The sequence below is a fragment of the Streptopelia decaocto genome (genome assembly GCF_964273445.1).
Source record: "Streptopelia decaocto genome assembly, chromosome: 1".
NCBI lineage: Eukaryota > Metazoa > Chordata > Aves > Columbiformes > Columbidae > Streptopelia > Streptopelia decaocto.
The window spans coordinates 119,756,607-119,780,377 of NC_138663.1; the positions used below are offsets into that span (position 1 = coordinate 119,756,607).

Genomic DNA, 23,771 nt, shown 5'->3' on the forward strand with positions numbered 1-23,771 from the left:
TCCGGTATGGCAGGTGTGGGACTGCTTTGCCAGTCAAGGATATGTCTGCTCAGGAAAAGTGTCCTGAGGACACTGAGGCTGCATCTGTGAAAAGCTAAGAAGATGACAGGGTATGTATCCCTTGCCCCAAGAAATTACGGGAAGATGAAAAGGAGGCAAGTGCCATAACGCTGAGCAGCAGCAGCAGCAGCAGCAGCATACCTCATTCTTCAAGCACAAGGTGCCATAGCTCTCTAGCATACACAGTAAACTACTTAGCAATAACACAGACTAAGCAAAAATATTACATAAAAAACCCCACATCAGCTGCAGTAGTAATTTTATTTTTTTTCTTAGTATACTGGTTAATCATAAAACAGGCTAAAACTTAATCTGGAGGATACATATTTCTTGCAGGAACAAATGATCCCTAGAATTAGCTAATTTGATCTCATACAATCAGTTCAATAGGGCTTGTATCCAAACAAACAACAGTCACGCTCTCTTTTCAGAGTGGTTAAGCTGTACACTCTCTAGTCCTGGTCTTTTGGCTATTTGAGGCAAACTTTATAGTGACAAAGGTTTTCTGACAAGCTCAGACTTTTAACGCAGCAGGACAACCATTCCTTCAGCTGTTTGTATTCCTTACCTCGTGCTGTTGATGAACATTCATGCACAGAATACAGATGCAGAGTTGCTTTGGCAGAAATAAAGATCCTGTAATTCTGATTTAAACAAATCAGCGCTTCATCAATGAGGGAAATTCAAGCTATATTTCAATATTAAAGAATTATGCCATACTATTCCAACTTGATACATAAACAGAAACAAACACTCAAATATTTAAAAACTCTTGCTTCAAAATATGATTAAAAGTCATTATTTAAATGATTTGAATTGTTAGCTATGGATTTACGTAGAGAAAGGAGCTGCAGTTTTATGAACTGCAGTAATATGATCACAAGCCTGATTTGGGACCTGCAGTTAAATTGTAATTATGTCAGAGGAAAGTAATGTTGTGGCTGTTCCTAGTCCTGCCAGTCTGATGCTCAGGTCACCTATTTGTTTGATATTAGAATTTCTTTTCAGTATGGTGTAAGCTCTGCAGGAAAAAAACAAACCCTCTCTACAGGAATTATGCAGCTTCCTTGGAGAAAAGTAGATACAGCAAATTAAATATCCCTTAGTCAAAAAAAACAACCAGTTTTGTGTGCTGCTGACCTTTGAACTGTACCGGCTTCACACCTTTCAGCAGTGACAAGGAAAGCACTGGATCTTGAAATATGCCAACTGGATTCTGCAGGTGCTGTGGTAGCACCAGCATCTTACAGCTTAATGCTAAGTGTTAAATACTGAATCCATCTGAGTTCTACCACAATTTTCCATAAAACCAGGGTTCTGTCTCTTTCTAGTCATCACATTTCTGGTTCCTTATCGCAGTGGTTATTCTGCAGCCACTTTGCATCTTATAATAAGACATTCAAATAAAACAAGATCTAGGCATATTTGTTCCGTGCAGGAAGCTCAGGAAAGTCTTCAGGTAAGAGAGCGTGAACGCGGCAGATAGGGCAGGTACTTGAATGTTGCTTCAGCCATGTTCTAATGCACTGCAAGAACAGGAAGGTGATGTTGAAGAAACAAAGTCTAACATTAAATAGTTCAGCTTAAGTATGTTAATAACTGTCACTAGTCGGTAAGTGATTTTCCCAACATGTTTTATGTTGCTAAAATTGGTGGTTAGAAAACTGTTCTCCAATTCTGACGCTGTACTGATCAATTTAAATTTGCACCTATTCTGCAATAACCAATCAGCAGTAGACAAATACAGGGAAAAGGTCACGGACAGAAGTACCAAATTATTCTAACATAACTCTGACTTTCTTGCTACCTGAAGTTACACATGCAACTGCTATCAGGTGGCTAAATGCAGAGTTTATAGTGAATTAATATTTTAGCTAAAAATCTAAGACTGGAAACTTTCTGACACAGTGAGACCCTATATATAGCAAGTCTCAGTGTATGAAGTGTGTAAAAGAAGACTGTGCATTGTTCTTTAAGTACTGAAGAGCAAGGGGGGACAATTACTTTTAGAAAGGGGAACAAGGACATAGATGCAAATGTTTATGAACTCTATTCAGTTAAGTGCTAAGAACAAAAATTTTTACTTCTCTGTGAAAACGATGCCCGCATTCTAGTTCACACGTGTCTCTGCTTAGGTCATCGTGACATATTGTGCAAGGATCATCTCTGGAGGCCTATACATAAAATACTAAGTTATTTGAGAACTAGCAGCAATTAATCAGCAAATTCTAGTAAGTTAATAATGTTACTAATTTTAACCAAGTATATTGAAGCTTTTGTACACAAAATGAACAAGCCAATTATTTTGTCCAGCAATACTTTGATTATTTCATGTCTTATAAGAAGTACGTGGCAACTTCTCATTGAAACACTGGAGAACTTACTGTATAGTCCAGTTTTTTCCATTTAGATTTAGGTGTTGCTCCAACATTTCCCCAGGGCTGGAGATTGGGCTGAGATGGATTTTTACTCGAGGCATTTTTATGAACCAGTCTTGCCTTGGGTGGGCTGGGCACGTTCTCCTCTGCAGGTACCTCCCGACTCCAACCTCCAGTCTGCACTGGTGAAGCAGGGGACACAGATGTCACAGGTATCCCTGCTGAAGCTGGTGCCTAGAGAGGTGTTGGAAAAGAATTCTGAGCACGTTTGTATTTCAGAGCTTGACAGCAAAGGGAAGTTTGCATTATTTTCTGGACAGTGCTGCGCTCTTTGCTCTGTCAGAGATGGGCAGCAGAAAAGGCAGCAACCACGTACAGCACTGTACCTTACTCTGCTGGTCCAGAATGAGTTCTGTCACTCTGCTTAGAACTTCATCCAAGCTCAAACCTGACAATGTATTCCCATTTCTTCTTTGTATGTCTTTTATGAAGCTGATCAAGTCTGAACTGAAGGGACAAAAATGACATAATTACTGACTGGCGATAACACGGCTGTTATCAGCATTAGAGAACGCTGTAGCTTCCATGTTTGATTCATTTGATTCACAACAGCAGAGCCTTTAAAAGATACTGCTCAAATGAATTCTAGCAGGTACCTGCTTTCCCATACCTCTGAATAAACTAAGATCTAGCTACCTTAATCATTAAAAAACAAAAAACAACAACAGCAAAAAAAACAACCCACCAAACAACAAAAAACCCCACATCAAAACCAACCAAACACATACCACAATAAAACAATACTACTACTTCTATTTGCTGGTGGTTCCAATTAGAAAAAAAACAACACACGTAACACTGTAGGTCTGTTCCCTTAAGGAATGTCCCTCTGAATGGGAGGGGAGGAAGAGAAACAATGGGTATTACTGTTCTTGTGAAACAGGAACCATATACTAAGAAATCAGCTCTTTCTGTACTCTTATCATTGGATGTTCAGAGCTTCTGCTAGCCAATATAACATTACACACATTAAAAAACACACCTGCTATAGTTGGGGAATATACTCTGTAGACGCACAATAATATTTTCAAATGCTTTTGGAATCATTTTGTTGTTTTGAAGTCCAGAAGGCCTCGGCTGTACAGCTGTGTCACCTTGGTGGCTCTGGTTTGGCTGGACATTCTGAGTTTTACTTCCTGAAATCCCTGACGGGCAAGTTGCTGAAACTTTATCAGAATATGATCCCTCCAGAGATGTGGAGCACGTTTTCACTGATCCACCACTTGCAGAACAAGACTTAGAACTTCCGTGCGCTGGCTGAACTCCGGCCTGTGTATTAAATGAAGCATGTGTCAGACTTGGATCTTCAGAATTTGAAAATGCAGGAAGTAAATTAGGATGAGCAGATACAGAGGAATATGTGACGATGGCTGGATCACTGGCTGGAGCTCCGCCTTGTCTTGCCTAGGAAATAAACACATTTCACAGGAAAAATAGTGATCAAAATAAATTGAGCAGAACTCTCAAGCATTCGCAGCATGAACTATGCTCCGTGTGGTCATGCTAAGGAACTGGAAGGTCACATCAATTTAACTTGCTTTACCTAGGTAAAAATATTGCACAAAGATGCTCTTTAATTGGTACTATGTATAAATAACCTGTCTGAAATGGGATTAAACAGGACATCAGATATGCAAACTGTTCCTTCAACTTTTTCTTGCTTTGCTACAGAATGCCTGGCTGTTAGACAGATGTAAATTGTACAGAAGTATAGCTTGAGGTTGGAGGTAGAAACATAACTGCTTCAAATAAATGCCATCAGTTTGAAAATACAAAATTCACTGCTTTTAATGGATTACCTAATCTATATATAATCCAGTGTAATTTTTTTTAAACAGAAACACATGTCAGCTATAGTCATCATCTTGAAAAACTTGGAGCTGACATGATCCAGGAAAGCTTCTTTTTGCACTAACGCGTCTCTTCCATAAATGGAAAGAACTCCTTCAAATAAGTTCAGTTGTTTGACCCCATGACTGCAGTTTGGTTCAGAACGTGCCTGCTCTAGGCAGGTTGCTTCCTAATAGAGCTAAAATTCTACATTTCTTCATAGAAAAACCTCCTGGTTCTTATTCTGCGTTCTTTAGTTTAACATCCTCTTGAATCAATGTTTTTACCTTCTCTGTGAAGGTGTTTCATCAATTAACAGAATTAATTAAACATGGAGAAGAAGGGTTTTCATCAAATCTTTTTCATTTAGACTCAGTATTTGCCTATTAAAGTCTTCTCAAAGCTGAAAGAACTGCAGATCTCTCTTCTAAAAGGTTACTCTTGTATTACTGCAGTAAAAATAAATAGCAAATGCAGAACAAGGGGCTCAAAAGTCACTCTTGCCCAACCTGTAAATTGATGATAACCTAAGGATAGTGACAAAGTTATCTATATGTTCTGTGCCAATAAGTAGAAAGAAGATACCTAGAAATCAGTGGGGAAGAAAAGGCAGACAAGTAATAGTTATATTCTCCTGCATAAGCCCAGAAATACTGTAGTAACAATAATACATCTGCAGTATTAAAACAGAGCCTGAAATCTAAATTATACTGAAAAGAAACAAAAAAAGAAAACATGACTTTCTGTAGAGAATATACATTATAAAGTTGTGTGGCATCTTCAGTGAATTCAGGGATTTAATTTGTGTGTGTACTATAAATGTGTTTTACTTACTGAGTCCATAATCTCCCCTATTTTGAGAGACGACTGAACCCTTTTTTCCTGACTCCAAACTGTCCCAGGTGCAGTGGTTTCTGGATGCTCTTTGTCTTCAGGACTGGGTGCCAGCTCTGTGCCCTGCTTTCACCATCACCCTCTCCAAATGGCAGCACGCAGCTGGGTTGCACTGGCACTGCGGCTACCTTAGCCATCAGTATTTTATCACTGTCACACGTTTCCACACCAGCAGACTGATGGGCAGTTCAAGGAGTACTGACTTGCACTGACTTGGTCCTTGCAGCAGGAACAACTGCAGGGTCTGGAAGTAACTGACATGATTTGAGCAAAGCATTTGTGGAACTGTTGGCCATGAGAAAATGGTTTTCTATAGTATTTATCTGGGATGTTGTCATTACAGATGCATTTCCATAAATGGCCATACTCCATCTAGTTCCTAACAGATATGACTGGAAGTTGATTTTGGTATTCGTAATCAATTACACATGTTGGTGCGATGAGCTCTGCAGAGTTTGGTGCTACAGGGAAGTCACGATATACAGAAACATTAGTCCCAATTCAGACAGAACATGAAGCATTTTGAAGTTAAACAACTTAAGCCTATCAACAGACTTCAGAATGGGATTTTCACTGGGCCTCGTCATGTTTATCTGCAGTCACTTTCTCCTTCTGAACATTATCTGGACCTATGGAGAGCCAGATCACTTTGTATTCAAGGCTATACATTCAAGTTCTTCACATATGTGCCCTACAACAGACAGCTATGCCAATCCAAACTTAAAGAACTTATTAACGAACTGCTATCAGATGCAAGGTACTTACTAGGACACAGGGAGGAGAAGGGAGCTCCACAGTTTCCATTTTAGTGAGGCAGTTTTGTACACCATTTTTCACCATCTGAATTTTTTCTTCATACTCAGCCTGTAGCAGGAAAACAAATTATCCTCCACATCATGAACTAAAGCTCCTTCTTTATTGAAAATGGCATTAACACAAGAACTTTTTTGCAAAATGCCAAAGACACCAGGTGTTTCAAATGGAGACCTAGGGTTGCCATTTGCTATAGAAACATAAATCTGTATTTAAAATGTACTTGCTTTGTGCTTGAAAGGGTTTGGGAAACCCTTTCTAGTTCTTAAAACTCAGCCTAGACATTTTACATCTTTTCAGAGAGTTTTCAAAGAAGTTGTGTGGATTTCTAAAGTGAAAAAATACAAAAGAACCAACAGACTGGACTTGTTAATGGGGGATACAGTTCTAAAGGAAGAGTGTAAAGGACAATTTTTGCCTTTATAAAACTGAAGATATTCATTGTATCTTAATTATACTTAAGTAATCTGGACTTGAAATTGTCTTTCTTTGTATTTAAAATAAATGCAGCACAGTGTTTGGAGGACAAGCCACTGGTGTTTCAAAAAAAGGAATGCAGAATTATTAATGTATTTATTTTGGTTTAATTTCCAAAGTTTAGTTTAAAGGCTGTTAAGAGAAATTAAGGCTTACCTCTACTTTTTCCAATTGTTTCTTCACATTTGATATAAATATTTCCCAAGAATCAATCTGTGACTTCAACTTAGGTGCTGCTGAAGGCAAGCTGCTGAAGTATTCAAGATTTTCAGTTAAACTGCAACATTCCCATTATTTTTGTTTAAGACCAATGGTTTTAGTACAACAGTTCCTTCCCCTCCCAACTCAATTGCAGTTAAAGACTTCCAGCAATTTTGAGCTGAAATCAGTTAAATTACTGGTACTTAGATGCTATCCAATCTTACAAGTGGACTCCTCAAGCATTTTGCAGCAACATAAAGACAGGGAAAGAAAACATGGTGGAAGTTTTAAAAAAGGTAACACTGAGGGCTAAATTAGTTCCTTGGAAGGAAGAAGACAATGTGGTTGCACACACCCAGCAGTTTTATTTGCACTCTTCTATGTGTATTGCAGCCTTTTTTCCCAGTGATACTGTGCAGGAGCAACTAGAATGTTCCCAGTAGCCAGATCTTCCCTGGCTAAGAAAGAATAAGACAAGCAGCTTGCTCCTGCTGAACTATCATATCTTGGTAATTTCAGACTAAGAAGAAATTCAGCTGCAGGAAAGCTGCATTTAACTATCCTGTTCCTACATAAGGGGCAAGCAGCTCCTTATGAGCAAAACTCACTTGTCTACTTAAAATGACCGTGATTAAACATTCAGTAGTTGTGTTTAGTAACCAGTAGTACCAAAATCTCTGGTGTAAACTCTCCATACCTGCTCAATGATTTCAGCATCTTGAGATTTGCTTCTGCATTGGCAGCTTTGCCGTTCAGCTTGTATACTTCAGTTTCCTTCCAGTTTTTGAGTACTGATATCTGTAACACAACGTAACTGTTTAAGGAAAAAGAAAAGTGCAATAACAGCACTGCTGTAGCACAAGGAATAAAACTTAAAAAATAAACTGAACTTTAACATGTAACTTTAAAAATAAAATATATTTTAACAAGCATCTGAAACAATAGTTTGATGATACAGAGTACAACTACAACACACACACAGAGTTCTCATGGTGAGGAATTTCAGGTGGAATTAACAGCTCTGGCAGGCCTTTGGGAGGATAAAAAGGCTGCATTCACTTCAACCAACAGTAGAAAGTTTCCATAAACGTTTCATTTGCAACTAATCCTGTAAGTGTGTGTGTGTATATATATATACATATACATATATACACACATTCAAAGTGATTAAGGCTGCTTTTTAAATACTGCGTGGCTGAAGAGTAACGTGGACCAATAATCTAATCTTTTTACAAAATCCTCCTGCAGATAAGACAGCCTTCAAGCCCTTCTAAAGAAGGGAGAATTGTTAATGATATCCCAAGTATTTCCAGTGTAAAACATACCGGTTTAGAAAAAAATCTTGGTATTTATCAGTAGTGTCCTCCTTTCAGTGAAACACACAAGTCAGTTGTCGCATTCTGATTCCGCCTGATTCACTAACCATAACTTACTTTTAGCAAGGCACTTTTAATGTTCCTATGGTTAATTCTTACTAATGAAATCCATTAATTTCAAGGAGAAGTATGAAACTGAGTTACTAATTTTATTTTGTTTGGGGCAAGACTACATGCCCCAAATTCTGTGCACTTTTAATCCTGGACTATAATAACAACGTGCCTTGATGATCTGCGAAGTTTTGGAGGATGACATCACGAACAGCACTTGTCAGTATTTGAATAACACTTTGGATATACACTTATGAAAAGTTTTAGATGCTATTTAAAAAGCACATTGTTAGACAAGACTTTACCAGCTATCTTCCCCACCTAATATCAGCACAAATGATCCAAGCTCTAGCAAAAGTGTTGTAAGGTTTTTATAGTCTGTACCTCTGCTTTAACAGCTCTTTTCACACACTCCTGGCAGTCATCTTGACTCTTTTTTATAAGCTCTTCCAATTTTACTTTATCATTAGCAAATTTATTACTGTGAAATAAAAAGAAGTTAAATATTTGAGTCACGTTTACAACAGAGCAGTAGTTAAAAATTAGGGCATTTTAGAGGCTTTCTACAGCTATAACTTCTCTCTAGTTTGGAACAATTTCCATGTACAGCCTGTGCCTTCAGGTACAGTATCGTGCTGGCGCAGCCACACTGATGGCTCCACGGACACGACCTTGGGATTTCTTAAGCACATCTCACTGCACAACCTAAAAAGCTGACAGGCGTTTAACTACTGCAGTCATGCAAGGATAATTGTTCTGAGCCTGATCACATATTTGAAGAATGTATCTGTAAATGAAGCCTTGACTTCATACCATGTGCAGATGAGTAACTTTTAGAAAAAGTTTAGATAGCCTTATATGCATTTAGGACTATAAGTGTTTGAAGATCTAAAGCTACATGCAATGGTTCAGTATGTCTGTACCCCACCCAACTTCTACCCTGTGCTGTAGGACACAGCAGCGTATAATCAAGGGGAAATGTATGAGAGCATTTTGAAAACCCAGACTTTTATTACTCTGAATATCTAAGAGAAAATAATATTTAAATAGGTAAAGTAAACTAACTGAGAATGAGAGATATAGGATGAAGTGCTTCTTTTTCCTAAGCCTTTGCCCAGAGTGAAGCAGACAACTCCAATTAATGACGAGTAGAAAAACGTTGCTGAAAGGTACAAGGGTTTTACCTGGTTTCCAGATATGTATTTAAATATCCATTATACTTCTTCTCCTTCTCATCTATGGTCTTTGAATACCTACAGAAATCAAACATTCAAGCTTGTTCTGAAAAGTGTTCACAAGCAAATATGTGACACATTCCTCTACTACCATAGTGACAATTATGTAGCAGTGACAATCTATATGTTTTATATGCTGTTTAATACTAGAAGTGCATTTAAATGTATGCCTCATTAAGCAGGAATTAATATAAAACCATGCCAATGATTTTTCAAGAGAGATTTGACCCAAACTACTCAGACTGAAGATAAGAGAACAGCATTCTAGGACAGAAGTCTTCCCAGGTCTGTAAACTGAGAGAATACTAAAAATACAGTAGGAATTATCAAATCTGATTAGAAAAAATATTGCTAAGTCAGACAGTTTCATCAGTTATCTAGAAGCTATTTTAAATGTTTACATGTAACTTGCCAAAACATCAAAATATAAAAGCAGATGTAAATATTTCAGCCTATTACTGTGATAAAACATATAGCTGGTTACACACAGTTACTTAAAGATTTCTGAAGTCTTTAGAATGTTTAGGGAAAAGCTACTGATAATATTTCCTCAAATGACACATGATTTATTTTTCAGTACATCAGTGATGTGATCTCATGGATGCTTGCTGACTATGGTGGAAGCTGACTGAAGTTGATTGTTGCTACTCCAGAGCCAGGAGAACAGCTGAGTTTGCTGCACACAGGGTCATGATCAGACTCACACATTGATATTTTCAATTTAAGTTCCATGGGAAGTGCTGCAGACTGCTGGATGGGTAAAAAAACCCACAAAATACACGCAGCTATGTGGTTCTTCCAGTTTTACTTGAATCTGAGAAATGAATGACGAGACTAGAAAAGAAGGAAACGCACATCCTTGGATGACCCTCAGCCAGGTTCTGCAGCAGGACAGACAGAAAGCGTGTAAGAAAAACAGATGCAGACCAGAGTTTGGTTGGGTTGATTTCTCAATAGAAGAAGGAAGAATGAAAATGGAAATGAAAATTTAATCCTAATTCTAATGCAGTAGAAGAGCACGCTGAGGAAGCAATAAGCAATGGGAAGTCATGCAGGAGAACAGGAAAAAGCCATGCAGATCTGAAGGACTCTGGAAAACATGGGAAGATCTTAAATTGTGAAGGAATAGTAGTTGTTAATTAGGTTAAATAAAGTTTTTTGTAGAACCTACTAACAGTAGCTCTAATCCAGGAATTGCAGAATGACACAATCAGGGCAACAAGTTTGCGTTTCCACTCTGCATACATCTTGGAATCAATACATACTGAAACTTATCATAGTCTATCAGAAATAACTGTACTTAATGCTGCTTAAAAAAATATCAAACGAAGGGAAAGTAATGTAAATCTGTATATAAAATTAGTACCTATCATTGGTATCTGTATGCTTTTTAGCTGTGTTCCTTAGTGCTTTTAAGTTCTCTTTATTTTCTTTCTTCTCCTGTTGCCATTTTTTCACTTTTATTTCTAAGTCCTGATGAAGCCAGTCCAGTTCATTCTTTGATACCTAAAAGCAGAAAATAAGAAAACATTATTTCTAAAAATATTATTGTATTCAAATGCAAGTTAGAGCAGATTGCTGACACTTATGATCAAAAACTAAGCCAGTAAAAAATTACAGTTTTACTAGTGCTTGATTTACTGTTCTAGTTCAGGTGTTTAGTGTGGGCAACATACTCATAAATGCTTTCCTGCCATGACCTGCACACCTGATTTACATAGTTGGCTTCAGAACACTTGCAACCCTGTTTTGCAGCCAGCTAAAAGAAGAAAAACAGTTCCATGGTGTCACATACAAACACATACTGAAATCCAACTCAAAATCCAGCTCAAAATAAGAGCTGACACTGTTGTATCAGTACTAACAACTGGGAAGTTACAATTCATAACAGAGCAAGACAGAAGTGAATCTTATGACTGCCATAACTGCTTAAAAAACAAAGCAGCATCAGTGCATCACTGGGAAATATTTTTTTTTTTTTTAATTTTTTTTTTTTTAAAGTGCCTACAATGCTCCTGGACAAGTTCATCCACCCGGCATACTGCCATGCTTTCAGTTCAAAACCTTTTGACCAAACACCCAAACAGAAAAATAGACGTGAGACTCCATCATCCCTCATATTAAAGTCTGTCAGGCTACTCGCAGCCGATGGCAAAGCTGGAATACAGCAGCTCCCAAGCTGCAGTACATGAGTTTACTCCACCACATAATTGAAAAGAAAACAAAATACATCAAACTGAGATTGAATGACAGTCCCCATCTTACTAAAGATTAAAGACAGAGCATGGGGAGAGATGGATTTGGTCTCACTTGAATTATTTCTTTTTAAATGAAAAAATTCCTTCCCATGTAGACAAATGGGTAGCCTGCAGCTTCTACAGCTTTAACTATAAGATTAATCAAGTCAAAGTGATAACAGGCTGATAGCATTCTCTGGGGACTACTGCTCTTGCTCCCAGATATTTTCAAGGAAAAAAAGCCTGTTAACAAACCCAACAAGTCAAGGAGCGTCAGCAGTGCAGTGCTTTTTTGTTCTCAAATTGAACATAAAACAACACCTATCCACTAGATGGAGGCAACCAACATCCAGTGTGTTTGAGTGTGTGGGAAAGAAGATGACACACCAAGGTTGTGAGGTTTGCTGGGTCCGACCTCGTAGCAATAAGGACCACCAGTCGAGTTTCACAAATACTCTTGATCGATTACAACTAATCTCGTGAGCCACGGCAGTCTGTCCCACCACGTCATGGGTGAAAACTTTACCTCAGTCTCTTCAACACTCTTTTTTAGGAGCTCCTTTACAGCACCGATTTCCTCCGAGCTTCGGCTTTGTAACTGTTCGTATTTTTCCTGTGCTTCTTTAAGTTGCTCTTTTAACACCTGATGTTCTTTTTCCATACGTAAAATATCTCCCTAAAAGGAAAAAAGTTACAAAAAACAATCTGCTATCTCTTGCTATAAGGCAGCAAACATTCATGACATCTAAAAGGAACAGTCTGCTGTCAGCTGAGATTCAAAATCTTGAGTGTGGTTGGGGTGGGGTTTTGATTGTTGGTTGGTTCAGGGTGTGGGTGGATGTTTAAGAGGAAGTTGTGTAACAGTTTCAATCCAGCTCAGAAACGAACCTTCCTGTCTGACCATGAACGGAATACAAGAAGTTCGAAGGCCACATTTTCTCAATTGTATCTCCCGGTACAGACATAAGATTACCCTTAACCTCAGCCTAAGCTGCCTGTAAGCCCAAATAGAGTATTTAAATCAAACCTCGAGATTTTTGGAGCGGAAATACTAAATTTCCATAAAGCATACTCCAGCATCTGAACAGCTACAGAGCAAAGCTCCAAAGCCTCCTCATTTTGGGCCTATGTGAAGTTTCCAAGAATAACATCACAGAATAGAGTCCAACATGAAGCGAGGGAGAAGAACCCAAAACAACCCCCCAAACCAACCACACACACACCACCAAACAAACCAAAATAAAAAAATCTGTTAAAACATGTCATTTTCAGAGAACCTTTGTCTTTTCACTATTAAATTTTGGAGTATTCCTTAACCTTCTTCATGAGAAATAGAAACAAATACGTAGGTAACTTACTTGTTGCATTTCAAATGGGTGAAAAGGCAAGGTATTAGTTTCCCTATCAGCGACTTCATGATTTACCTAGAATAGAAAGAATCATTAGTTGATTAAAAAGCTTTCCAGTTTATACACGCAACTGCTAGGTCAGCTCTGTTTTGGAGCTTTTGCACCTAAACCTGTATTTTACAAATCCAACTTCATGATGAAGTAGATTTGTCTACAATATACGAAGACACTATGCAAGTGTTTCTGAAAAGGACTTCAATCTATACTGAAAAGCCTTTTTTTGGTCATGATCTCTTCCTAGTTTAATTGACCATGAAGTATTTATACTGAGCACAGTTCTCTGAGTCTTTAAAACACACAGCTGTGATCTCAATGTCTGAAAACTTAAGACTTGCAAAACCAGCGTCTGGCAGCTCACTGAGGAGCTGTGTTGTGTCCTCCTAAACCCAGAATCAGCTACCCAAGTGCCTGTACTTAGAAGGGACTGGACTCAGCGACCTTCAGACTCCCTGCCTGTTCTTCCTCCAGTACCACCCATCAAGGACCTGCTGAAAGAACTGAAGTTTAAAATCTAATCACACAACATATTCAAGATCCAGTTTATCATGTTGCCATTCTAATAAGCTACTAAAAATCATAGCTAGGTAATGTTAAATGCCTTGCTCTACCCTGCTTTAGCAAACAGAAATGTATTTGTTGCTTAGAGATCTTTTGATCTCTGCTAACCAGAATTCACTAAATTGAAAACTGTTGCCTCTTCTGTTATCTCTTTGTTGAACATGTTACAGAAATCTCATTTTAAAAGCCCAGTCAGCCTAGTAACAAAATTCATCTGCCAAGACTGATGGGAAACTAACCCTCAGCAACTGCTCAGGAAAGATTTAAAGCAAAGTTTTGTATACAAAACAAGTTTGAAAAAAAAAAAAGTTAACATTTTCTTAATTTAGAAAGCAATAATAGAGACACCTATTTATCTCACAGCTATAAGCAGCTATTCCTCCCTTAATGACAAGAAACAAATTAAGATGAGGAACTCTTCCCTCTAGCATGTTCGATAACTCTCATAAATGCATGTGTGAAACTGCCATATCTGTAACCCCTAGAAGCCACCATCCTAATCCAAAAATGTTTCTGTAACAAATGTGGATGTGACCCTTGTCTTCCTCTGTCACTTGAAGTGTGTCTTCACAAGTAGTATGTGCTGATCTAACTCTGGGGTACTGTTACAGAGTGAAGGCTCCAGCCCCTCTCTGCTGATCAGCTGCATGCCCTGCGCCTTGCAGGGTGTTCAGCAACACCCCCTCTGCCTGCAGCACTAAACTTACAGGTTATTTTTTACTTCAGGAGGGAAATGTGATGGAGTGTCTCCCTGAACACACCCTACAGCTCAGTTACCACTTTAAGACCACAAGAGAAGCATCAGCCAGCAATTGTTGGAGCGTGCAAACTATCTAAAGGCTAAAATATTCTGAAAGTTAAAAAAAAAATAATTCAACTAATTAAAAAAGAAAAAAGATGGCACAGAAAGACTTTCCTCAGCATCTAAAGTGAAGTTTAAAATGATGTGCACCATTTCCCTCTGCTGATCCTGGGTCAAAAGATCTGTGAAAACTTCAGGCAGAACAAAATTCAGTGATCATCTCTTAAAAAATTACAAATGAAAAACAAGAGTTGTTGTAGAAAGTTTCAGCAACTTAAACTGAAAGTTCTAAGGAAGTTCCCAGTCTAACAAACACCTGAGTATCTATCTTCCAACTTGTGGCCTTTTCTTTGGAAGATAAGTCCTAGAGAATGCTAAATACTACTTTTAAGCTTCCTTACATTTATGTGGCTGGAAGTATTACTTGAATATCTGCTCTTGAATCTCAACACAACATTTGACCCTTTGGGAAGTCACAAAGAAATCATTCGAAAAGGAATTGCACTTTCCAGTACTCAACACTCTCATTTGTCACTTAAGAGCACTCAAATAACGGTTCCACCTGAATTTCTTACCTGAACAGCTACCATCCTTGTATGAGGATTGTTCTTCATTAGATGTATGTCTCTGCTTTCTTTTTCCACCTTAATATCCTGTATACCACATTCAGCTTCATTTGTACTATTTGCAACACCAAATTTGTCTTCATAAAATGCATTATCTGAGTTCTCCGGTTGGCACAGAGGGTGTTCATACATTGGTGTTTCAGTTGGTATAAGGCTGCTGAAGTTGTATTTTCTGTCTGAAGCTGCAGATTCATCATTATCCTGATGAGCTTTACGATCAGCATAAACACAAGTAGGTTGCTTGGCAACATTTGACATGTGAGGCATTTGAGAATGCACTGGCAATATTCTTTCATATTGATAACCCCAGGAAGTCCGAGGCAAAAATATACCAGGATTTTCAGAATCAAAGCACGTTAGTACAATGTCTGAAAACAACGACTCATTTTCTGTGGCATTAATACCCTGACTATGCAAGGAATGCACCAATTTACATGAAGTAGGAAGAGACCAGGGCAAATATTGTGGAGTCTCATAACATGTTACTGTCAGGACATTAGGTGTTGATACAGGGGGTTGCTGAGGACAAGACAGTGGTTTGAATTCCTTAGCAGTTGGATTTAACTGTAGCTTTTTCTGGGAAGAATCTTCTTGCACATCACAGGCTAGACTGTTTTCTTCTTTGTTATATCCAGTCTCATTTCTGTTTGTATTTTCTTTAAGAAGAATTGCATGCTTTTTTAATCCAACAAGATTATCCACCATAATGAAACGAAGGGATTTCAGAAGAAAATATTTCAGACCGCCTTCATCTTCTACAATCTTTCGAGCTTCTTCAGGGAAATGTTCATATTCCCCAATTAGTAATTTATTATCAATTTCCATAGGGCCATGTTCTTCCAAGATTTGAGAAAAATATCTTTAAACAAAAAAAAGAGTTGTCATTATTCATCAAAGGTTTTTCATGTAATTCTAAAATTGTACTTCACATGTTATATTTTCGCAATAATACTTAAAAGCAAACAGCTTCTACAACTACTGAAGAACAATCATTTGGAAGATGGTGTTGTAGCTAAGCATAAAAATTTCCTGTAATACTCTTGCTTGTCCACACCTTACTAAAAACATGCAACTATTTCAAAGCTTTTCAAAACTATTTCATAGCTTTATGTACATAGCTACATACACCAGACCACCAGGACTCAAATTCTGGCCTTAATACATTATAAAAATTATGAAATAATATTAAACCTTTTAAAGTGCTAAGCGCAGAAATGTATACATACTCATATAAGCTCTCACAGGTTTGAGCTGGGTTATTATCCAAAAGGCTTTGACAACTATTTGATATGTCACAGAGAGCTTCAAATTCCTCTAGTTGACTCTGAAGATATTCTGGGATTACAAATGGTTCATAAGGATTTGTAAAATCTCTGTAGCATTAAAAAAAAAAAAAAAAAGAGGAAAGAAATAAATCTTGCATATGAACAACAATTCTTCTCACTGAAAATAATTGCATTTTTCACATATACTGAAAACAGTATACTGTATGGTAACTACATAGTGCTAAAAGTATACCTCAATAGCAAACTTTTTTTTGACAAGCAGAATAGACACTATCCCCAAAATACTTAACAGTTAAACTTATTAACTGACCTGCCACTAGCTAATAATAATCATAATCATAATAAGGCCAAGCTCTTGCCTAGTAGCTTTCACATCTATAAGCAAGAGCAAAATTTACAAATTCTTGTAAGAGTTTGACTCCTGATTAACACAAATTCTGAGCAATACACTACAGATTGACTCAACATCACAACCTCCTTGATACGGCACAGATGACAAAGTTCAGCTGTGACCGATGGAGTATGTAGAAATTTATCAAGTAATTTCTTGCTACATTAAATTGGAACATAGAGCAAGTAAGATCTTACTTGAAAGAATAGCTTTTGGCCTAGAAGATGTACTGGGCTGCAGCCTGGCACCTGTTTGGTTACCTGCTACGTTGGTAAGAGCTTCAAAATTCTAATACCTCTTATGCCTGTCCCGGAAGCAGAGAAGTAATGGCTCTACACAAGCTTATAGCAGAAACACTTAGATGTTAAGCCAGACTTGGTGCTTCTAAGACTCCTGTCCTCTCCAGTATCTGCAAAGCACTTCGGAGTTTGGCCAATAAAAGCAAAGATGCATGATGGTACTTACAAAGTATTTTCTTCTATACATATCTCATCTTCTTCCCGTGCTGCTGTACTTACTCCACTAGATAATACTAAAACAGACTAATTAAAAACAGATTATTATTTTTTAATCTCACAAAAGTATATGCAAAATTTAAAGACTATGAGCAACTTATTTACACTGAACCTTCATATAACTTTATCTTGTTCAGATGCCATATTATGAACTGCAACACTTTTAAGTACTGTTATCAGTATGAAGTCACATCAAGAAACTTCCTAATTTAAAATTATTAATTCCTTCTTCGGAACTTATTCTGGAAAAAGAAAATGGGATGTTCAGCCCAGCCTCCCTCTTTTTTTACCCATCTCATCAAAATCCTAGACATGCCTGATTTTTCTTGGAGTTTGAATTAATAAACAAACATTACAGCTTCATTTTGTTCACATTTTGTATCACTTCCTTCCACGGACTTTCTAGGAATCTCTTCCTATATATTTGAGAGCCTTCAAGCTTTAATAATTCCATTACAAATAAATCTGAGCTATCCCTGGTTCCACATGGTTTTAATATAACACCTGTTATGTTCACCATTACTAATGTTTTTGTTGTCTTTTAATTTTTATTGTCTAATAATTTTAGAAACACACAGACTTGTATAAATGTATCCAAGCTAGAAAAAGAAAAACCTGGCTCATAAGAACAGGAAAATTCCTAAATTTACTCTTGAAATTCTAGTAAAATTACAAAAAGTTGGGGGCACAGAAGAAATAAAGAAGATTTTATCTGGAGATTTCAATAAAGCAAAATCCTACAAAAGCAGGACAAAAGACAGTATAAGTTTCAGGTAGTATATTATTCCTAGCAAAATCTATAAAATACTGGACAACTAATAACATGGCAATAAATGGCTTGCATCTTCCATCACTGATACACCCATAAAACTATCAGAAAAGGCAGTTAAAGACGCCATTTCAGATCTATTTCATGACTTGTAAGGACACATTTTTCTTTCTCAAAATGACTGATAAAGTGTCCTTCTCCAAATTTGCTATTTGTCAGTGCAAATGGAAATGGAGCATAATGTATTAATTACTTAGTGCAGTTAGTGTGCTGTATTCACAGGTGGTTTTTTTCATTCTTCCATATGGGAAATTAAGATCAAAACAGTTATTCAGGATGAAGATAGTGAATAGATTGAACATATTGTTATCCAGTCAGAGCCAAACTCTTTTTTCCAAGTTTAGAAATACATTTTATACTGACAAATCCATTTTTTAACCAAACAAAACTGTATTAATGGCATCTTAACAGTATTATTTTACTTCAGGAAAAACTACTTCAAGAATGAGTCTCCATAAGGAATTTAAGTGAACAGCCTCTATACATCTGAATGCCAGCAGTTCTAAAAAACCTGTTTGTAGTAAGGAGCTAAAAAGTTACCAACCCTCGCGTCTTTTGAGTTTTTCTTCCTGTTTTTGTTTTTAACTTTGATACCATTAGTCTGAAACAGAAAAAAATAAAGTCACTGTTTTTGTTTTTGTTTTGTTTTTTAATTAGAATAAAATTATGATGCATTTCCAAAACCAGTGTATAATTTTTTAAAAGTTTCATATTAGAATTCGCATTCTGGTTTGGCCAGCAAGATTTACAAGGTTAAGCACACAATCTTTCCACTCTTCACTCCATCCCCCGCTGGAAAACAGAAAAAGAAGCAAAGCTTTGCAAGACTTTATCCATTTTGTTCCTTTTTACCATTTAGCTCTTTAAATGCATAGAACAGTGATTTTAATATTTCAGATGCTTACTCCTTAGTAACAGCTGAAATTGCATATTTAAGCATCTGTGAAACCCCACACACCAGTTTCATTTGGGGAATAAGAAGCAAACAGAACTGTCAGAAAACTGAAGGGACCAAAACATTTAATATATGCAATGACGAAGGAACTAATATGCATCTTCGCTTTTTAATAGGACTGTGATTATAGATTGACATAACACTACTAACAGTAACTTAACAGTGTATTTTAGGATAGAACTAACACTGAAATAGAAGTAGTTTTATTGTAATGGCTTTCATTTCATTCCTGGATTTCCAGTTCATGAAATGAAAAAGCAAAGGATTTCACGTCTTATTAGGATGTATATTAATTAGTTAACAGTAAAGATTTCTTTTGTATCAGAAGTAAATCTTGGCTTTGACCAGATAAATTTAACTGCAGGCTAGAATAATTTTAAATGAGAGGGCCTCAAACACATAATTAACTGAAATACATAATATACTTCTATCAATCAGAATGGATTTTAATTAAGATACTAATCAAAAAGTGATTCAGAATGATGTAAAGTTTAAGACTTATGGGTTGAATCTTAGAAGCATCTATTTATTTTAATGAATAAATGCAAAATACGCCTAACCCATTTTACTTTCCTTGCTGGTGGAACAAATGTCATATTCCTAGCCTTACAACGTAGCTAAAGCTGAGTTACGCTACCTTCCCATTCATTGCTTTGGACGGTAAAACACACAGTACAATTAGTGTCCAAAATTATGCAGGTTCAAGTCTAGCACACTCAAGGAAGAACCACGGCTCAAGTTCAGTTGTAATAGTAAATACACAGATACAGCAGTTTGTAAGAGTCTCTCTATAAATCGGGCACTTTTTTTTCCTTTTAATTCCCCCATGATACTTTTAGAGACACATTTTTAAAGTTAACACCAAACTGCTGTTATCAAGCAATACGTAAATGCTATTTCCACACACCTTTTTTGCCCTATTTTCCCTATGCAAAAGAGGCGATATCGCACATCTGTGTACCCTCCTCATCTGCATCCTTGAAATTCTCATAACCTAAAAGGTATCTTTGTGTTTTAACTGAAAGAAAACCCTAAACAAGTATTTTACTGATGGGAGTTTAGGAACAATGGTACGCAGTCTTCAAATGCTTTAAGAAAAGGGGGGGTAGGGGGAGAAGACAGAACAAAAGAGTAGATTGCTAATCAGGTCTGAAGGATGATGATGTAAAATAAATGAAGAGACGCAGCTCTCTACTCACTTTTGCACATTTTTAAACCACCACACTCACATTTGTTTCTGAGCTTATACCAAAGAGCCATTCGGTTCACTTACCGATATATTTTCATTTCCCTGCTTCTTTAATATAATAGTAGGGTCATCTATTGAAAAGATAATAAAGTTGCATCCATAAACAGAAACAGTAATATTTTATGTAACTTATAATTGTGAGCTATGAAATTATAGTAATAATTATTATAATCCTTTATCAAACACCACCAAAGCATCTCAGAGACTGTGGCTGAAGAATCTTTGTGCTTAAACTGAAAGTTAAATACTTATTTTGTTTATTAAATACTTATTTTGCTCGTTGCAGCACATGAAACAAAACAGCAGAATGTAACCTAAAAAAGGGTAGCCTGACTTTTGAGGCCATCTTGCCTTTTAACCACTGGTCACAGAAGATCCCATGTAATGAGGCGGTTCGTAGTTTGCTGAGGTTTCAGCCTTTTACAGAACTCATCAAATGTGTCAAACAGACAAAATGCAATACTTCTAAGAATGATGAGCTTTGCATACTTACCCATTTTATCAAAGAATTCATCTAAAGCTTGATGAAGAAATGGAAAACCTTCTCTGTTGTCTTCTAACAGCCATATAAAACAACGGGTTTTCTCTAGGGGTGGTTTTAAGAAATAATCACGAATTTCTTCGTCTTCACAACTAGTAGTCACATAGTCAAATTTACTACCATACTTCTCATTCCAAAGTCTGGTGAAAATAGAAAGGTCAAGCTCTTTTAAAAATTGTCCATATTGAAGAATAAAGTTCTTTGTAGCTGTCAGACCTAAACGAGATGAAAAAAAAACAACATTTCATTCCAGCTTCAGAGTTTTAGTGCTTACAGTGTGATATTCCTCTCCAAAGAGGAACAGTTTGTTCTAGAAATTAAATATACAGTAACTGAAATAGATCACATAAAACCTTTTGTATCTTGAAAATGGAAACAAAAATGATAAATGGGGTTGATATAAATTTTACTCTTAGTCAACATCAAATTATTATTTGTATAATAAATCTACATAAATTCCCTAAAGTATGCAGATGCAACAGAACAGAATTAAGAACCCAAATCTTGTCCAAGGTTTTAGTACCTTATTATTTATACAAATATTATCATTTAAGCTTATTCTGGAATTTAAAGACATTAAAATAAATCTGTTCAATTATTTCTCTCCTACACCCACAAAGCCCTGCCCACATTAGAATGCTTTACTTGCAGAGACAAGAGAGGTTGTTCCTGTGTTACCAATGGTCATACTTTCTTCTCTAGAAATCCTGGCTAAGGATCAAGTAAATGAAAAAGAGGAAAGTTTTACTTTACCATTTAAAGTTAAGAAAGCAAGACTGGAAAAATAGAGAGGTTATCTTTTCATCTATAAACTGAAAAATTACAACAGGCTAAGGTCTTCTGCTATTACATAAAACACATAGCCTACCCAAGTTGTTAAGATGTTTCAGCCACTTGTGTAATTTGGGATCCACTTCTTCCAGCTCACTCAGCACGTGGATAAAACTTCGGGTTTTTACTCTGTTTCTTTCTTGAATCAAGTAACTGATGAGCTGCTCCATCACTTCATGTGACATGCTGCAAGTTTTGGAATATGACATGTAATCCTCCTCACTGATTACAAACCATGAAAGTAATTCTTTTAATAGTTTGGAAGCATCATGAACAGCTGTTTTTATTCGCTCAGCATTTCGACTGATATGCTGCAGGACCCGATCACCAGCATACAAATCCTGAATATAACCTATAAGAAGATCAAAAAAACCCAAATAAAACAAGATTTCATGTCTGTTTACTACAATGAAAGACATCAACTTCAAAGTACAGATAATTTAGACTAAGCGGTATTTTAATTATTTGCTTTATCATGACACTGAATATTACAAAACATATAACTTTCCATGTAAACTAGCCTTAGCGTTATGAATTTGACACATTTTTTTTTATTTGGTTTACACAAAGAAACAATCTGTGGCACCTTAACTAGATTTCAGAAAGAAAAAGAAAATACCTGTCAGTAGTAGTAGCTTCAAACAATTGTCTGTACAGATTGACCTGTGTGGGCTGCACACGAGCCCTGATGTGGAGACAGAACTCCCCCGAGCACCAGTTCCCAGAGCAAAGGCTTCTGAATGCTCGAGCACACACCCAGCAGCAAATCTTTGCCCTGACCCTGCCACTGGTTCTTTGTAGAACAAGAGTGAAAAAGATTACTGGCTCATATCAGCCTTCAGCTGTCATTCTTCAACATCACGTATGTACAGAATGCCACTTTCAGAGCTTAACTGACAGTAACTACAGTCAAAAGATGTAGATCTGAAAAGAATTTTTCCCAAAAAAAAAAAAAATCACAACTTATTACACCTAGAATAATTAAGCATTGTAACACAAACAGTTGCCAGCATGCTAACACACTCAATGAACTGTACAGGTATAAGCTGTGCTTGTGTTTATCCTGCAGGAGTCTGCCTTAAAAACCTCCATATCTTACAAATGTGCAAACAAGTGCTCCTGTCCCTTGCACCCCTCTCCAATTTACAAGCAGATTTACTCTTATTTAAAGGTAGCTATGGCTGCTAAGAACAAAACCAAACCTCTTTGTGATCTAGTTGTCTCCTGAAATTGGCCTCTCAACCTCTCTGACAGCTTGGGAGATTAAATTGGATTTTTTTTTTTTTAACATTTCATAATAAAATTTCCCCAAGTGAAAAAACAGGGTAACAGCTTGTCTTCAAAGATATGCAAGGTTTCAATTTTATTACAGAATTAACTCAGGACAAATAAAAAAGATTGACTGACACCAACACACAGATTTTTTGCAGAACTGTGTTAAGTTGCTTGGCACTGACATACTCCTGCGTCAGTGTCCCAGCTTCTACCCACAATACTCCAGAGTGTTTTTGTCACACGACAGGCATTTTTTGTTCTTAGGAGTTTTAGGGGCATTTAGGACAGTCAGGTCACATACATGTAACTGAGTGACCCGCACTGGATGCAAGGACCAGAACTAAAGATAAGCCATAGGAAAATAAAGCAAACAAAGTCAACTGAACGTGATTTTAGAAAACCACTGGGAAGCAAAAGTAGTAATCTACGGTGTTAATGGACGGGACTGCTCTCAAACAAAATGGTTAAGAAAAAGAATTAAAAAGATGAGCACCCAAGAGCTTTTTAAAGAGGAAGTGCCAGGATATGCCACCAAACAGGCAACGGGGCTCTTCAAGAATTCTGAGTGCAGCATGTATGGGATGAAAAAATGCCCTCAAAGTATTTAATATGCAATTCTACAAGGAAATTAATGTGAGCACTATTTTAAAGTTAATAGTACAGAGAATTCTTTTTTTTTTTTTAAATCACCCATTTTTCTTTGCCCTGTAGCTTGCCCTAATACAAAATGCAGTGGAAGTTCACACCTCTGAAATACAGAATGCTGCAGACCAGCATAAATGGAACACAAAAGCTGAAGCATTAACTGGCTACATACTTGCAGGGTGATATATTTTATTTTCCCCCAATCCTCTGAAATATACATTTTAACTCACTGCAGTTTCTGCAGTAA

At 36.9% G+C, this 23,771-nt stretch overlaps 1 protein-coding gene across 6 annotated transcripts in view; it reads right to left on the minus strand.

Annotated features, from left to right (window-relative positions):
- Nucleotides 1-284: 284 nt before the first annotated feature.
- Nucleotides 285-23,771, minus strand: part of TTC3 (tetratricopeptide repeat domain 3) — a 66,792-nt gene continuing 43,305 nt past the window's right edge. For 4 of the 6 annotated variants that reach the window (XM_082053781.1, XM_082053779.1, XM_082053778.1 and 1 more), the window contains 20 exons: nt 21,642-21,956; nt 20,726-20,989; nt 20,257-20,303; nt 18,573-18,629; nt 17,150-17,226; nt 16,234-16,380; nt 14,957-15,866; nt 12,971-13,036; nt 12,139-12,288; nt 10,742-10,881; nt 9,325-9,393; nt 8,525-8,621; nt 7,411-7,511; nt 6,669-6,762; nt 5,988-6,086; nt 3,481-3,902; nt 2,825-2,945; nt 2,445-2,672; nt 2,145-2,234; nt 285-1,586 (listed from right to left, as the gene is read on the minus strand). In XM_082053781.1, coding sequence (XP_081909907.1) covers nt 1,476-1,586; nt 2,145-2,234; nt 2,445-2,672; nt 2,825-2,945; nt 3,481-3,902; nt 5,988-6,086; nt 6,669-6,762; nt 7,411-7,511; nt 8,525-8,621; nt 9,325-9,393; nt 10,742-10,881; nt 12,139-12,288; nt 12,971-13,036; nt 14,957-15,866; nt 16,234-16,380; nt 17,150-17,226; nt 18,573-18,629; nt 20,257-20,303; nt 20,726-20,989; nt 21,642-21,956 — 3,605 coding nt within the window. In that variant the 3' untranslated portion in view covers nt 285-1,475. The remainder of the gene's footprint in view (nt 1,587-2,144; nt 2,235-2,444; nt 2,673-2,824; nt 2,946-3,480; nt 3,903-5,987; nt 6,087-6,668; nt 6,763-7,410; nt 7,512-8,524; nt 8,622-9,324; nt 9,394-10,741; nt 10,882-12,138; nt 12,289-12,970; nt 13,037-14,956; nt 15,867-16,233; nt 16,381-17,149; nt 17,227-18,572; nt 18,630-20,256; nt 20,304-20,725; nt 20,990-21,641; nt 21,957-23,771) is intronic. The other 2 variants (XM_082053780.1, XM_082053782.1) reach the window with 2 other exon arrangements.